General features: G+C 36.0%; 1 protein-coding gene across 12 annotated transcripts in view; it reads right to left on the reverse strand.

The window, feature by feature from the left end:
- The window catches only part of GPHN (gephyrin), a 227,754-nt gene that overhangs the window by 103,656 nt on the left and 108,202 nt on the right, over positions 1-15,896 (reverse strand). For all 12 annotated transcript variants that reach the window (XM_031553589.1, XM_031553587.1, XM_031553583.1 and 9 more), the window contains one exon: positions 3,066-3,160. In XM_031553589.1, the coding sequence (XP_031409449.1) occupies positions 3,066-3,160 (95 nt within the window). The remainder of the gene's footprint in view (positions 1-3,065; positions 3,161-15,896) is intronic.

Below are 15,896 nucleotides of genomic sequence, written 5' to 3' on the forward strand. Positions count from 1 at the left end.
CACCACAAAAAAAAGCCCAACACTTCTAGATTTTGTGTGGAGGAAAAGCCATGTGGCTCCTGATTTTTTTCTTTGTTTATCAAAACAGTGATAAAAAAACAGAGCTAAGATATAAAGTTAAGAAAAAGGTTGAGAGCAAAAATCAAACCACAATATGGAAGATACATGGAGAGAAACTGTGTAACAGTCTCTTTTTCAAAGAACATGAGCCAAAGTGAAGACAGGAAAAAAATATATATATTGACGGGATATTACCAAACTCTTGAGTTGCTGACTTCCTCGCATTTTCTCTTAGATAAATAATTCCCAGTAGTTACTTTCATTTTGTGGTAGCATGGCATTTTCAAGCAAAGTAACAAGTATTCTAGTGACAGCTGTCCTAACGCTCACAGTTAAATACTACAGAGACAGGTATTGTACCACAAGATTAACCTCTGATATTCTAGTCAAACCAACCAAAAGTCTTTTTTTCAACTGACAGCTTGAATGCTGCCTGACTCCAAGCCCCCATCTTCCTCTGCTCACTTCTTAAACATTACATGCCCTAAAGGTAAGTGACTAACATTCTACGACAATACGAAGTGAAGAGCTTGAGTTAAAGAAAAATGCTCATTTATTATTGTTTTGGTAATCAAACTATAGTTTATGACATATTAAAATTAAGGGAAACTCCACGAAATCTCCACTGAAGAATTACAAAGATACGTAGTGGGCAAGACAGAAATGGAGTTGCCAAAAATTTCTCATGAGAACATGTAAAATGTTCTATTCTATTATTCCAAAAGTAAGCTTAAATATTTAAGAACTGAATAGTTTGCAAAAAATAGTGCTTGTTCACAACAAAAACACACATATGTGCATGCATTCAATATAATTTGAGAAAGAAGTTAATGATCTGCCTCAAAATGGGGAACAACAGGTAGATGCTATAGATCTTACATTATCCACAGCCTTCTGATGCATCGCATAGAAATTTTTAAAAAATAGAGAAGTTGAGGAGAAAAAAGGAATACAATCACGAGAGTTGAAGGAAAAACAGAATGAAAGAGACAGAAAAAACAGATGTTGGAAGAAAATATAGGTCTGATGCAAAAGTGGAAGAAAGGAACACCTTTCTGGGAATAAATTATGACTGTAAAAGCAGAATAAATGCACAAGAAGGCAGAGGGTACTTTAAAAAGCCTCCGTAAGGATTGGAATGGCATGAATAATTGGCTTGGGTAAGGAATAAGATATTTCTGGGACAAGAACAGTTGGAAGGTCACAGAGAAACAGGAAACACTGAAAGGCCTGTGATCCAACACACTCCCTACTGGACCTCAGAGTTGGATCCCCATTATGTGCATCTCAGAGGCTTCTCATCTGTCATAAGTATTTGTGAACACAGTTTACAAAATAATCCACCACTTTCTAATGCTGGCCCCATGGTCAGGAAGAGAGCCAATAACTTCATTTCTAAAAGTTCAAGTGATAAAATTCCAACAAGTGTTCAAGTGATCCAACGTTTTCAAAACAGCATGTGATTTACAAAAGTGTTACCTTAATTTTGCAAAATGAAGTTCTGTGTTTTTCTTTTTTTGGCAAATTACATGCAGAATAAAAGAATATCTGTAAGAGCCCCATTTTAAAATTAAGTCAACGACATTCAAGCGTGGGATAGAAAAATTCACTAAAAAACTCCTTCACAGCACACATGCTTAACTTAATATTATGATCTGAATAGTGCTATAAAGATACTGACCCTTTGTATGCTCATTACATTTAGACCTGAAGTAAAGGTTTTCATTGGAAATTTTTTACAGTTTTAACATGATTGCATGTAGTATCTTGACATAACATTTTCACTATAGATTCACAGAGGAATTAAGTTCCACCATTGTCTTCAATGACTACTTTGAGCTTAAGGTTAAGGAATATTTTCTTGCTATATGTACAGAAGACAGGTTGCAGTCCAGCATTTTGGTTTCACTACCATTAAAACATCCTTTCAGCCATCCTGATCACATCACATCCTAAATCAAGCTTGGTTATTCAGAGTCATCTAATCATGTATCTTTCTCGTCATCAGAAACAGAACAGCTAAATTAACTGTTCCCCTCTTTGATACAGCTTTGCTATACTTTAATTTCAAAATACATAAATTATGACATCAAAAATTATGTCAGATGAAAAAATGAAAATATTTGCTTGTTTTTATGGAATCTGAAAATGTTACCTTGGTAATGCTGTTATTTGAGATACATAAAGTGATACATAAAGTTTTCAAATACTTTGCTGAATTTGTAAAATTCTCATCTAAATGTCCTCTAAAAATCAAAGCATCTGAATAGAGAGTTTTAAACAGATTTGAAAGTGTCTCCTTTATATATTACTGATGTAATTATTGCTATGATCTTATTATGCAATGAGAAAAAAAACTACTAACAGCCCCTTACCTTGAAATGACATGCAAGCACAAACTAAATTACAAAAATATATTGATATTAATAAATCTATCATAGGAAAATGATCCATAATTCAACTCCTGAATGAAATACGGGGTAACAAGAGGTGTCACTGATAAGCAGGAACATGGGGAATATCTGTTGCTAACTATTCAACAAGAAACACTAAAATCTAGAATTTAATGTATTGAATCTGAAAGCGTATCCAGAGAACTTCTGCTGATACTAGAATAAAAGGAAAAACAATTCATTTATATTTATCAAGTTTTTTGTTTGTTTGTTTTCTTTTTGTGCATTTTAGTACTTGATAAACAACATACAGAAGAATTCTTCACTCCCACTGAAGTGTCACAGCTCTAGGGTGAAAAGCTGTTTAACAGCATTCATCAATATTACAAATGGCTTAGCACAGAAAATACATAAAGATGCTGCATTTAAGAGAGACTATAGAGGGAATTAAATAAAAGAATGCAATTACCATTGTTGGAATCTGACCACTTCTCTAAAATTATGACTTCTAGTCCTGATAACATCAGTAATCTATTTTTATATAGTCATCCCAATACCTTGTATATTACTAAGGAAAAAGTTCACTTCATATTCTGAAGGAAATATTCTTACCTAGAGAGCATGCCCAGAGGAGTTACATTAAGTGATCCCATCAGCATTGCAAGGGCCATCCCCGGGGCTTCTCGCTCTATTACTTCTTTAGTGGCCTGCAACCAAAGATTAAATAGCAAAGTAAGTGAAAAATAACAAGGACTAGAAAAATATTAAATAAACTTAAATTTGGGTAGGAAAATCTTTTTTTATTTGCTTCAGAGCCAAAAGATGTCCTTGATAAACTCTCAGCACTGGAATATGTTGAAGGATATGTTGAAGATTGTGTAAAATAGGGAAAGACAAGGGGGTGGGAAGAAGCACTGTTAGCTGTATTTATTGTGAGGATACCTACAGAAAATGTTAAAAGTCAAGACCCTATATATGGAGGAAATACTAACGAAGACCACATGAACAACAACTCCCTCTAGCAAAAAGGTAAGAATATTTGTGAATAAGCAAAGAGTAGACTGTATATAATGATTTGTTCTTTCTCCCCAATCTGTCACATTTTCCAGGTGAGATTTTCCCAGCTTCAAGAAGGGCAAATAGGTCTGTGCAGAAAACAAAACAAAAAAATTGCAAAGGGAAACCCATGTAGCAGGAAAGCAAGAAAATAGTAAAATGGTAATGATAATGGCCAGAGGCTGACGCCTTCCCATTTGATCATGTCAGCAAAACAGCGATTCCAAACAAGCTGGTGGCTTTTATTCACAAGCAGTTTCTATGCTGTGGGCAGTGAGAAGCCTGGAAGCAGAGTCTGAAAATTCTTCTGTGTTAAGTCCTTTTGTTATACAGGGTATCAGCTGTGAAATGATTTTCCAGGAATATTCACAAACTTCTGTCTTTCCTTTCTAACACAAATTTTCTTAAATGCCCAACTTGCTCTGGTTTCCCAGCCTCCAATTTGTTTTTGGGCAAAATACCTCAAAGGAAGGTTACAATCCTACCCTCCTTTCATTTTCTCTCACAGTGGATGCTTGTCATCGGAACACCTTGATTCCCATTATGATTCAAGATTCTACATTGCTTGTCACAACTAAAACATTTGCAATGCTCATAAAACTATGAAATCCACTGTAAAACATCCAGTCAAACTACTATGCTTTAATGGCACAGCTACCAAGACAGAAAAACATGTCTTAAATGTAAGGACACACTGAATAAGCTAAATATTCTCGGCAGTTTGATATACTAAAGAATATAATGGAAGAAATCCAGATAAATGATTTTGTGGGAAAGATTACAACTCAGATCTTAATACTTTTATAAGGTCCCAGTTTACAAAACAATGTCATAGAGAAGAAAAACACAGCTTAAAAGTTTTTTCAATGGCATCCCTATGAGAAGGATCCAGTAATCCAGGCATGACCAAGCCATGGTTCAGTTCTGGCCAGCCCACTCTGCCCTGCACTATAAAGGTGGCAGCACTGCCCAGTACTGGGTGCATACCCATTGCTCACAACAGTCAAGCCATCAGTGTGCTATTAACTCTGCCTGAGCTAAAATCAGGGCACAAGGAGGGCACAGTGAAGTGCCAATTCAAGTTATGGGAAATAATTTTATGCATCTTGATACATTGGCTACAGGCCACAGTCCTGTGAACAGCCAAAAAAAAAAAAAATGCAGCTGTGTTTTCTGTTTTGATAAAGAAATTTAAGAATAGGCTTCAAGAGTGCTGAAAAAATAATTAATTTTTTTTTTTTGGCATATTTGTGATTCTGTTTTCAATTGCCGTAAATAAATAACCTGCAAATTTTCAAACGGAACATACTGTGTTGAGATCATATATGCAACTCAAAGAAAAATGTGATCGTGTTTGTTATGAGCCCTATATTATCAGAGAAAAAAATCCCTCCCTTCACAGTCACACCTTATTCATGTCATCAATTTGACTGTACGTACATTAGTGAACAACTGTTTTCAAGGATGAAGCACAGGAGGAGAAAATTTCATAAAAATCTCTGATGAGACCTTGCGAACTCATAAGAATTGCAGCCACTTCCATAGAACAAGACTGATGCATTTGTTCTGCAAAATCACAGTCAAATATGCTACTCATTTATGTTTTTCTTCTTTGATTTGAATAAAAAATACTAAAGATTAAAAAAAAATGTTACTTATACAGAGGAACTATGTTATATTTATGAAGGCTACCCTGAAAATAATGCCTCTTATTTTATGACATCAGCCTACAATGTCAGAGGTAGATGTTGGTGGTATAGCAGCAGAGGTTGAAAATTCCCACCAATATTCCATTACATTTTGTTGCTGTGTGACCGATAGTAGCAGATGGGCAATCTGACAAGATGGCATCTGACATGAAAGAGTGTATGAAGCAAAGATGTGGCCCTTAATTCCTCCATGGGGAAAAAAGTTGCACCTACTGACATTCATTGATGCTTGCTGAATGTTTATGGAGACCTAACAGTGGATGTGAGCACAGTGTGGCGGTGGGTGGTGCATTTCAGCAGTGATGACCCTAACAGTGGGTCACCTCTGCTGTTGCAGATTTTGAGAAGCAGAACATGCAGGCCCTTGTTTACAAATGCATAGCTAATGGTAATGACCCCACTGAAAAATAGCATTTTGTAGCTGAGAATGAGCTTTATTAAACAGCGTCGTTGTGCTCTTCATATCTGCTGTAGTTTCCATGAAAATAAATAGGAGGCATTACTTTCAGAGCAACCAGTCTATGCAGCCCAAGACAATTCCTGTTCATACAGTGTGGCCCAGGAAAGCCAAAAGATTGGACACCCATGCCAGTAGTCACACAGCAAGAACACTTCACAGAAAGAAATACATAAACCAGAAAAACAAAAGAAAACAAAAAAAGCAGTACAAGTATTCCACTGGCCCTTCTCAAATATTACCACTAACATTTAATGTTTTTTAGAGAAATATGTCAGTATCAGAAGGCATCAGACGCAACTACCAAGTAAATTATCAGATAGTTTATCAAAAAGCAACTTGGTATGTGCTACTGTGGGAAGCTGGAACTTTGGTTTATAGAAAACCAAACACTTTCAATTCAGTAGCTAATAGCACAGTCTCTTATTTCCAGCAAATCTACTCAATAATATGGGCAAAATTAAAATATCTGCATTGAGGAAGAATGCTAAAAGGTACCCAACCACTGAGGTATTAAATTAGCAATTACACATTAAAAATTCTGAAGAAAAATGCTCTGCAGTGTTGTATGGACATTTTGCTGACAATGAAAAACTTGGTGAAACACGGAAGTCTCTTCTCTGTGTGTGCATACACAGTAAGTATATACTATGCCTTTTATTTTCAGCTAATGCCATGCTTCAAAGATATTCAAGACTAGTTTTAAATATAAAGTGCATTTTGAGATTTCTTTTCTGCCCTTGAGCACAGTGACACTTTGAAGATATCATTAGTTAAAATTCTAAATAGGCTTCAAAGGTAGTACAAGATGCAAAAGAGCTCCACAAACAATGACCCTGCAGCTCCGGGAGTCCTTCAGTGAAATTCAAGTCCATTCTCTAACTTCACAAGAAAAATGACCTTCACAAAATGTCACTGCTAGCAGCCAATGTGATTATTAAAAATGTATAAACTGAGCAGCAGCAAAATCTGAAAGGGCAGAAAGTCGAAGTAGCAGTACAGCCCTCAACATAAGTTTCTAAAAATACTTGTTTCAAAATATGTATGCTTGTATTCATTTCTGCAGGCAGACTTCTACAGACAGGGAAATGCTTCCTACAGTCTAACTGGACACAGATGTAACCAAAATGGCTGCTGCTAAGTAAACATCTTTCACAGTGACATCTGCTCTAGGGATGTCCTTAAATAAGCTTTATTTAAATAGCTTTCTTTAAATGCATGGCGTACAGAACATGGACTCACCATCACACCAGGAAGCCCGTTCCGGCCACACACAAACATATGAATGAAATTAAGGATGCTGCAATGATTTACAGATAGTTTGTATCTATCTGTAAGTTATCAGTTAGTTTCACCTAAAAGTATACTGAAGTGCTTCTGGAGAAGTTTTCTAAAACATCTTTCAAGACTGAAGGAAGCGAGGAAGAGAGATGCAGAAACTCCATATTGCCTGCATCTCACCAGGAAGTTACAGCCTGGCACCAGAGTCTGCACAGAGGCAACCTGTTAAAGCCTGACAGTGACCCAGCTCTTCCGTGCTTTACCAATACTATAGCAAGGTTGAGTTAAGATTGTAAAACTTTGTGTCATGGGGAATTTCAGATGCCTTTAATGATACTTATAAAGAAAATCATCAGGTAAGCACCTAGCGTATTGAAGCCAAGACCTTATAGCACAACTCAGTTTTCTTCAGTCACTTGACAGGATTAGAGAATGACTGAGCAAGAAATGTCCTGAGCATATTAACAGAAAAAATAGTATATACGTTACAGTAATGGACAAAACTGAAGCATTCTAATATAAACGTAATCAGCTGTTTTCAGGGTGTGACAGACTTACCAATAGATATTTTTTCATTTTAAGTCACAATATCTGACGGTTTTCAGTTTTAAGACATGTAACAATCTCATAACTTTACCCTGTTTGACACGAAACCCAGAAATCTGTAAAAGAAAATACTGCAACAGAGTTGTTGGTAGCCCCACCAGTCAGCCCTTGCCTGCTGCATGGAGCCACGGCACTTGTACCTTCTCTAGAGAGCACAGTGAGGGCAAGGGAATGAAGTGAGTAGGATGGGAATAAGGCTGCACAAGGTACCACGGACTGAAAATACACGAGGGGAAAACTCATAAGGAGGAAAATGGAAGACAGAATTCTATACAGCTGTCAGACTGTAGGGGAACCAGAGAAAGAGAAAATGGGACTTGAAGAAATGAAGTTTCTGCTCCTGACATAAGTGACATTAACAGTTAGATAATTATTTTGAACTACCACTTTTCAGGATTCAGTAACAACGTCGATGAGAACATTTCTTTTGTATCTCATTGCTATATGAATAGATCCAAATATTCTGAAACATGTTTTTGATAGTATTCAAAGTGTCTTTTTATTGGAGTTAGAGCATTATGTTCCCAAACCAACTGATATATTTTTAGATATCTTTGACGTAGTTGTGGTTGCTTAACAGATGGCTTGCTGCCAATTGGTTTGAGAGTTCTCTGCTGCTTCATTGCCTTTCTTTTCCTTCATATAAATTACATTAGGTGAAAGCCCTTCCAGGCAGCTTGTGAAGGATATACCCACTGCAGACTGATTTAATTATAACACCTAGGACTCTTCTTAAAATACTCAGAAACTCCGTATCTTTCTCTTTCAGGTATTAAACATGGTGAAGTTTGACCTCTTACCAGTAAGTAGTGATCTGAGACATAATTTTATATACCCTTCAGCAGTTTCAGGAGAGTAATATAATTCTATCTTTTCAACTAAAATGCAAATATGAGACTGAGAAGTCATAATAAATTTGATTAAATTAAGGTGACCGAGATTGCCTCTGTCAGGAAGTATTATTTCTGTTGGAAAACTTCAAATCTATGATTCTGCATAGCATATAATAAAGCTGTTTATGCAAATTAATGAACAAATTTGTATTTAACAGGCCATAGAATTAGCATAGGTAACATATTATTGCACTGTGGGTTTTACACTCAATACAAAAGTCCTTAAAACGTCAAATCAAAGAAATACCTATCTATCTGCCCTCTTCATCAATACTTTCAGACCACAAAGTCAAACCTCCAAAGAATGGATGAAGAAACTATATGGAGATAGATCAGCCGAATGCGCAACAGAATTTTCAGTCATGGCTGTTAATGAGATGTATAAGATGTGTATATATTAGTAACAAAAACCACCTTGCTCAGCTTGCAGATGAGATACCATCTTAAAAATTATTTGGTATACCTCTGCTGGAGAGAGTTCATGTGGCTTTAATTCCTTTTCACAAGTCAGCAATTGGAGTTTATCACCTACTTCCTTACTCTCATCTTGTGGGCGAGAAAATAGAGCTTACACGGAGCTAAACTGATCGCAGCTTCTTATCTAAAATTCAGTTACATATTTCTTCTCTTAGTACAATACCAAATAAAACTTGCAGCAGTTTGTTACTCTTAATGTGTTGGAAAGTTACTGGATAAACATCACTTTTCAATCACTCATTCCTGCCATCATACTGTTTTTCCTTGAATTTTTGTTATGCTACGCCCCCAATATCCTCTGTGATGACATTGTGTCCTTTGAATGGATGGAAGGCTTAACATGAACCATGTTCTCTAATGCCCTCCAAAATCAACTTTCTTTGGCTGACTATTCAGTTAATTTGAAAAATGGATAAATTTTACCGTATATACTACTGCTGCACTGCAACCAAAGCTGAGGCGGTTATAAAAGTCACCCAAACTGTCAACAAAGTCAGCAACTTCCTCGTGATATAAACTATCTTTGCTACTCATATCAGTTCTTCTATATAGAAGTACCTTTTGAATGTACTTTGAAGGTCTTAACATTTTTATTTTTTTTTCAGTGCAAGATACATGGAAACTTTAATTGTTGCATTTCTAATGTGCTACAAGAGTATCCCCAACAAAAAACTCATACTAAAATTCAAACCATCTACACTACACTAAAAATTAGACAGAGCAACTCTGGGAATAATACTAAAGCACAGAAGATGGCAAACCCAGGGTTGATAGTTTAAATAATCTCAGAAAAGCCCTGCTATTTCTGTGCCAAGGACCAATATAGAATTCTAAAAGGATTTGCCAGAGGACTATCCTTTGTTCTTTTACAGTCATATTGTACAGACAAAAATAGCCAAACTGGCAGAGTTTATCATTATTAATACTGAATACACGAGTGTTCATGCTACAAGAAAGGAAGAATATGGTAGCATAACCAAAGAGAAGTTGGAATTCAGAAGTACACAGAAGATGTACATCTGTTGCATAAGGTTCCTAAAATGAATGAAGTATACGTCATGATTGGTCAGGTCCAGGAGTATGTTGGGGTGATATCACCTGTAATCACAGTAACTGCAGGTTCTGGATAACAGTGAATAGCCCTAACACAGCATTGGGGTGCTGCAGCCAGACACACGCCGAATAATGGCTGAGCTGTGACACATACATGATTATGGTTATTGCTTTCTTCCTGATGTCAAACTAGTTTTCGCAGACCCTTTAAGTCAACAACGTCTACACTCCAAAAGCAACTAGGAGCTGCTCCTGTAGAGGGTGGATTCCATAAACAGGTGGCTGCTGTCATTCTAGAGCTTTTGACCAAATGCACACCCACAGAAATGAACCTGCCCATATTCACTTAAAAAGTATCAGCCTGATAGCCACTGTTTCCTCAGCAACAAGCCATCCATGAGTGCTGCTTGGATGGGTCTATAAAATCTGTCAACAGCTTTATGGTGGCTTATTCTATCAACTTCAGTGGAATTCTATCATGATTACTTGCTCCTTTTTCCTTCTCTTCTCCCACCTCAAATCAATGTACAGTCAAAGATGGATGAAACCCTGATTAATGTAGTCAACTAAAAATGAAATCTACAAACTGATGTATCTGCACACATCAATAACATTTCCACTAACAATAGGTCTGCAGCACAGGAATACTGATTTGAAGTTTGCTTGCTTTCTCAGCATATTCACAAGAACTCTGCTGCCAGCAAGATCTCAGACTTCACAAAATGACCTTACAAAATTTACCCATGTCAGGAACAGAAGTGTCACAGCAATTACTACTGATAAATTAGATTAAATACAACTCTCTGTATTTCCCTGTATTCATGATTCCTTGTGCTTGCAACTTGCCTTCAAATTCCCTCACTCTCTTCATTGGGACTCACGATAGCATTTGTTGTTACCTAGTGCCTATGGCATGAGATCCTGAAGCCTGGAGCTAATTCCATATTCATCCTGTTTATAAAACAATGTCAGCAAATGATTCAATCAAAACAATTACACTGTGTGTACAAAAAAGAAATGCCACTCCTTGACAGAGGTACCTCTGACAATGCCTCAATAACTTCGGCATGACTAAGCAATTAATATGTTTAATTGTTGGACTCCAATGATATTGCTATTTTTTACCTAGGAGTACAGAAGATAATAAAGATCAAACCCAGTAATATTTACTGTAACTTTCCTTAGAGACCTTGTCTACTTCAGCTGAAATCAAACCACTCAACAGATTTACTTCATAGTGTTCAGCTTCATTTTTGCTTACAGCTTGTAAAACGTTTTTGGGAAGATGCTTCACATTTTTATATATAATAAAGTTAAATCAATACAGTAGATTTGTAATTTGTATCTGTACCTCACCAGGTCTGTAAGTTTTCACTCAAACTTGGCTGTATTTGATTTACATAAACACCATAAATCAGTGATTTACCCAACTCATTTATACAATAAAAGTATTAATGAAATTGTTGCAACTTGGCAACCAAACAATATGCAATTTCTAAATACAACTTATAGTATATATGAAATGTTAATAACAATCTTTTTTTAATTTTAACTGCTAAACAAAATTTTCAGATAGTATTTATACCATCCAAACTGATCTTACATTTGCAATACTGCTCATCCCTATACATTGTGATAAAACCAACAAAATATTCATTGTTGGAAACAGTTAATCAAGCAAAGAAAATACTTAATAAATGCTTTTATGCTCTACGAGGGAGGCATTTATACAGCCCACTTGATCCAGCATGTTAAAGTTGTATAATAATATGCCCTAAGCCAGCGTCAAAAGATAAAGTATTCACAACTGGGAAAAGTTATAGGATTAACTTGTGAAAATGATAGTTTGAAGCAAGTCCTTGCACCTGATTCCAAAGCAGGGCCAAGTGGTATTTTCTTTTTCAGTCCTATTTTTAATGTGCAAACTGTTGTGCTTCCCACCTCAACTCCACTTCATATAAGAATCAAATCCCCAGGTGTTCAACAGAAGTAGAAAAGACGAAGACAAGCTTGTAAACGTAGTGACACACCACTGCTATTCCAAAAACACCACTAAAAATGTATGTATATATTATTATCCTCTGAATTTCCCTCAAAGTACTTCAAGCTACTCTATATGCAAGACTATACGTTATCAGTCACAACGTTTGCAAAATTCTTAAGAATTAAAATAGAACAAAACTTCAGAAGGGTAAAAATTCTGTTCACAGATAACCTCAAAACCATGGAGTAGAAATAAGAGAAACTTGCAGAAACAATAATCAATACCAGTAAGAATTCTACAATTACTGCAGCTGACAATGTAATGAGCGTTAAATAATGTTAGGGAGCTGTGTCTCATTAAAAAATTACTCTGTGTTGTACACGTGGTTATGTGTACTAAATTCTAGACTATTCACCTATATCAAAGAACAAACAGCATTATCTTAATTTTATGTAAAACTAGTTTCAAGAAGTGTACTAATCAATACAGTCTAGAACTAAAAAGAGAAACAAAACCATCCCCTTTTGAGATGGTTACGATACCACAGGACAAAAACCTATTATTTATAGATCCTAATTAGCACACATAAAGAATGAAGTCACCAGTCAGAAATCTATACTACTTTCTCCTAAGAACTTGCCCAGTCTGCTTAGCAGTGAATGCACTGAAACACAACTTTAATCAATCTCTAAATAAATGATTTTGTAGTTATTTGAGAACAGTGGGAACATTGTCTGTTGTTTCCTACTATTTGCTACCATCCATGAAGTACATTCAATGCCTATGGAACTCTGGCGAGCTTTTGCCACACCTCCTTCGAAAAATTTACCTTGACAACTCAAGAATTACTAAAAGCACTTTCTCTTAAGATTGCCTTAAATAGTATCTTCACTGTCCAAATAAGTGGTAAAATATGGTGATAATAGCTTTCAGGAACTAATGCCATAACATAAAAACCCATAAAAACAATTATTCAGTGAGATCCAGTAATGCAATTCACGTGTCCAGTGCATGACTAATTGCTGATGTAGATATACGTGAGTGATGTTCTCACTGGAACTGAAAAACTGAGCAGACTTTGAAAGCAAAAGTGACTCTAACAATTTCCTGTACAGTATTATTTAATTCCTGGCATGAATAATTTCTTTTGGTCTCCAAGATTCTCATGGACATAATTAAATGAAAAAGTTTCGTAGAGAAGATGAAATATGACACTGTTAGGATAACCTTATCGTGGTCTAACTGTCCTGTAACTGACAGATAGTATTTAAAGAATACATTCAGTTCATTACCTATCATTTGACTTTTCCATTTTAAGCTGTAAGATCCAAAGATATAATCCAACTGTTTTGCAATAGCTCTCAAAGATGGACCATGACTGTTTTACCTCCAATTACTACCAGAGCAATGTGCTCACATTCAGAGAACAGCAACCACAAATAGCTCTAGAGATATTAACTAAAGAAAAAAATCAGACATCAGGATTCTACATAGTGTATGTGGATGATGAAAGACAGTAATGCAGAATAACACAGAAGCCATATGCAAGTTTAATTTCCCAACGCTATGGGTCTGAGTGAACCAAGTTAAATAAAAAAATCCTCGTTTTGTTTTGTTTTGTTTTGTTGGGGGAGGGAGGTATTGTGTTTGTTTTTGTTTTTTAAATCAAAGAAAAGAAACAAGGATATAAAACATTACTGGGGAAAATACTAAGCTGTTTTAAGAATGTGACAAGCTAGTATTTGAGAAAAATGCACAAGTTCCAGCTAGGGTAGTTAAGTCCATCTTACTAATGTTTCAAATATCAAAAGAAAACTACTCTCTTCCTGAAAAGAGTCTTGATGAGTTAATAGCAGCTTCTCTTTAAGATTCTGCAAGAAACAAAATTCCCAGGAGACAAAGAAATCTGCTTTCTCTGTCCTTCTCATCCTTGGAATCACTAGTGTTAAATTTGCATCCAGTGTAGAAGTGTTGGAGAGAGAGACTGTAGTTTTAGGATTTTCTGTTCATGTATTAATTCTGTATACATAAATATTGACTTATCTGAGAGAAGTCAACTCATAGAAAAGTGGCAGATAGCTATTCACTTTTTTCACTCTTGAAAAGGAAGTTGTTGCCCCCAAAACTCCTGGGTCAGATTTATAAGATAGAAACTACAGTGTATTCTTTGAACTAGACATATATTTTTTCAAAATGACTAAAATATTTTTACAATAGCTTGATCACTACAGATGAAAAGCTGATTTCCTTGGACATTTTTTACCACGAAGTTGCCTGAGTCAGCACTGCACCAATTTTCAACTAGGAAAAAAGCATATGTTCAAGGAAAAGCATAGTGTTTATCTATCTTCAGCTTCAGAATTTTTCTGCATTTTGTTCAAAATTTATACATCCATGTTATTTGGAAACTAGCCATTTTTCTGAGATAACATTAATTTAGAGAAACTATTAATTGAAATGATACACCTGTGATGATATGACCTGCAGTTCTTGGGGTAAGAAATGAGATCAAGAACTGTCCAGCAGCCCTACAGTGCAAGAGTGAATGCTCCTCCTCTCTTCTCATCCTCACTTGATGCCAGTTCTCAAACAACATTCTAGGAAAGAAGCAAAACAAAGTAACACCAAGAGTTAAAAACCTTCAGAAAGTGAATTGCCACTGAGATCTGTTCTGTTACCCAGAAACCTCAACAGTGCGAAGTTGGTGGGAAGTGAGAGACCGTAAACCTGCTGTTTTTAAGAATTTGCAAAGTTGTGAAAAAATATGTTTGGAGAAACAGGGAAGAGTCGGTAAGAGTGAGAAGCCTAGGACACCAAAAGGTTGTTATTGTCCTGAAGTTCCTTGGAGCTGAATAAAGCAGTATAGCAGATTTTGAGAGTTCAGTGTGACATCAGGGAGAAAGTCCCTGCTGGCTCTCACTGTGGCTGTCTGCCACACTGGGAGCCATTCTCCAGTGGTAGGCTAGTGTCAGAAGCAAGCTGTGATCTCATGAGATACCTCTCAGAGCCAACACATAGTCTGGCACAAGTGAAGAGGTACTCAGTCAAGGGTGCTGGCTTGCTGGTCAGGTTTGACATCACTCAGTGTATTTAGGGTATCTCTGAAGATAGCAAGAAGACAACATATACTATATAACATAAAATAATGTACTCAGAGCTTAAATTCATACGATACGACAATTATTTTATGAGAAGGAAGTCTTTATCATGAAATTATGACAGGATTCATTATGAGAGAGTATTTACTCCAGTTCCTACTTAATACTGGATTCAAAAGCGTGATTTAAATGTTAGAAACGGTTGCAGAACTAGGAAAACAGAGGACAAGTGAATGGCATTAAAATAAAAGCAGAAAATTGTACTTCATACAGTAAGCTCTATCCATGATTTGTGAATCCTCACCATGGATCTTACATGTGTAGTCAAGTCTTTGTTCTTAATCTGTGAAAAAGTGACAAAAAGGTTTCTGTAAACTAATAACCAAATATTCTTCCAGTACCAAAAGTTCAGCAGAGTAGGAAACAACAACTAGAACACACTGCAGTTTGGTAATCACATACTGATCCAGTGTCCTTTTTTTAGGTTAGCTACAAACTTGTGCTTCAAATAAGAGACTTGTAAAATTTCTTACTTAACTCCTTTGATTCAGTTCCGTTGGGCATAGCTCAACATTCAGCCCTTAATCTCTCTGAACCTCAGTAATGCACTGCGTGCCTTTTTTTTTTTTTCCTGTTATTACCTACCTTCCATGGGTTCTGCAAGAATTACTGTAACATCAGTGATTTGTTTTAGTGCTGAATTTGATACTTAACACAGCATTTCCACACAGCAACATACCTATCAAATGAGGTGATGGAGTAAAGATTAAGTAAGATTTAGGACCTTTCTTTTTTCTTGCTGGCTTTTTTTGTTTTTTGGTGGTTTTTT

This window comes from Meleagris gallopavo, chromosome 5 (genome assembly GCF_000146605.3).
Source record: "Meleagris gallopavo isolate NT-WF06-2002-E0010 breed Aviagen turkey brand Nicholas breeding stock chromosome 5, Turkey_5.1, whole genome shotgun sequence".
Lineage (NCBI taxonomy): Eukaryota > Metazoa > Chordata > Aves > Galliformes > Phasianidae > Meleagris > Meleagris gallopavo.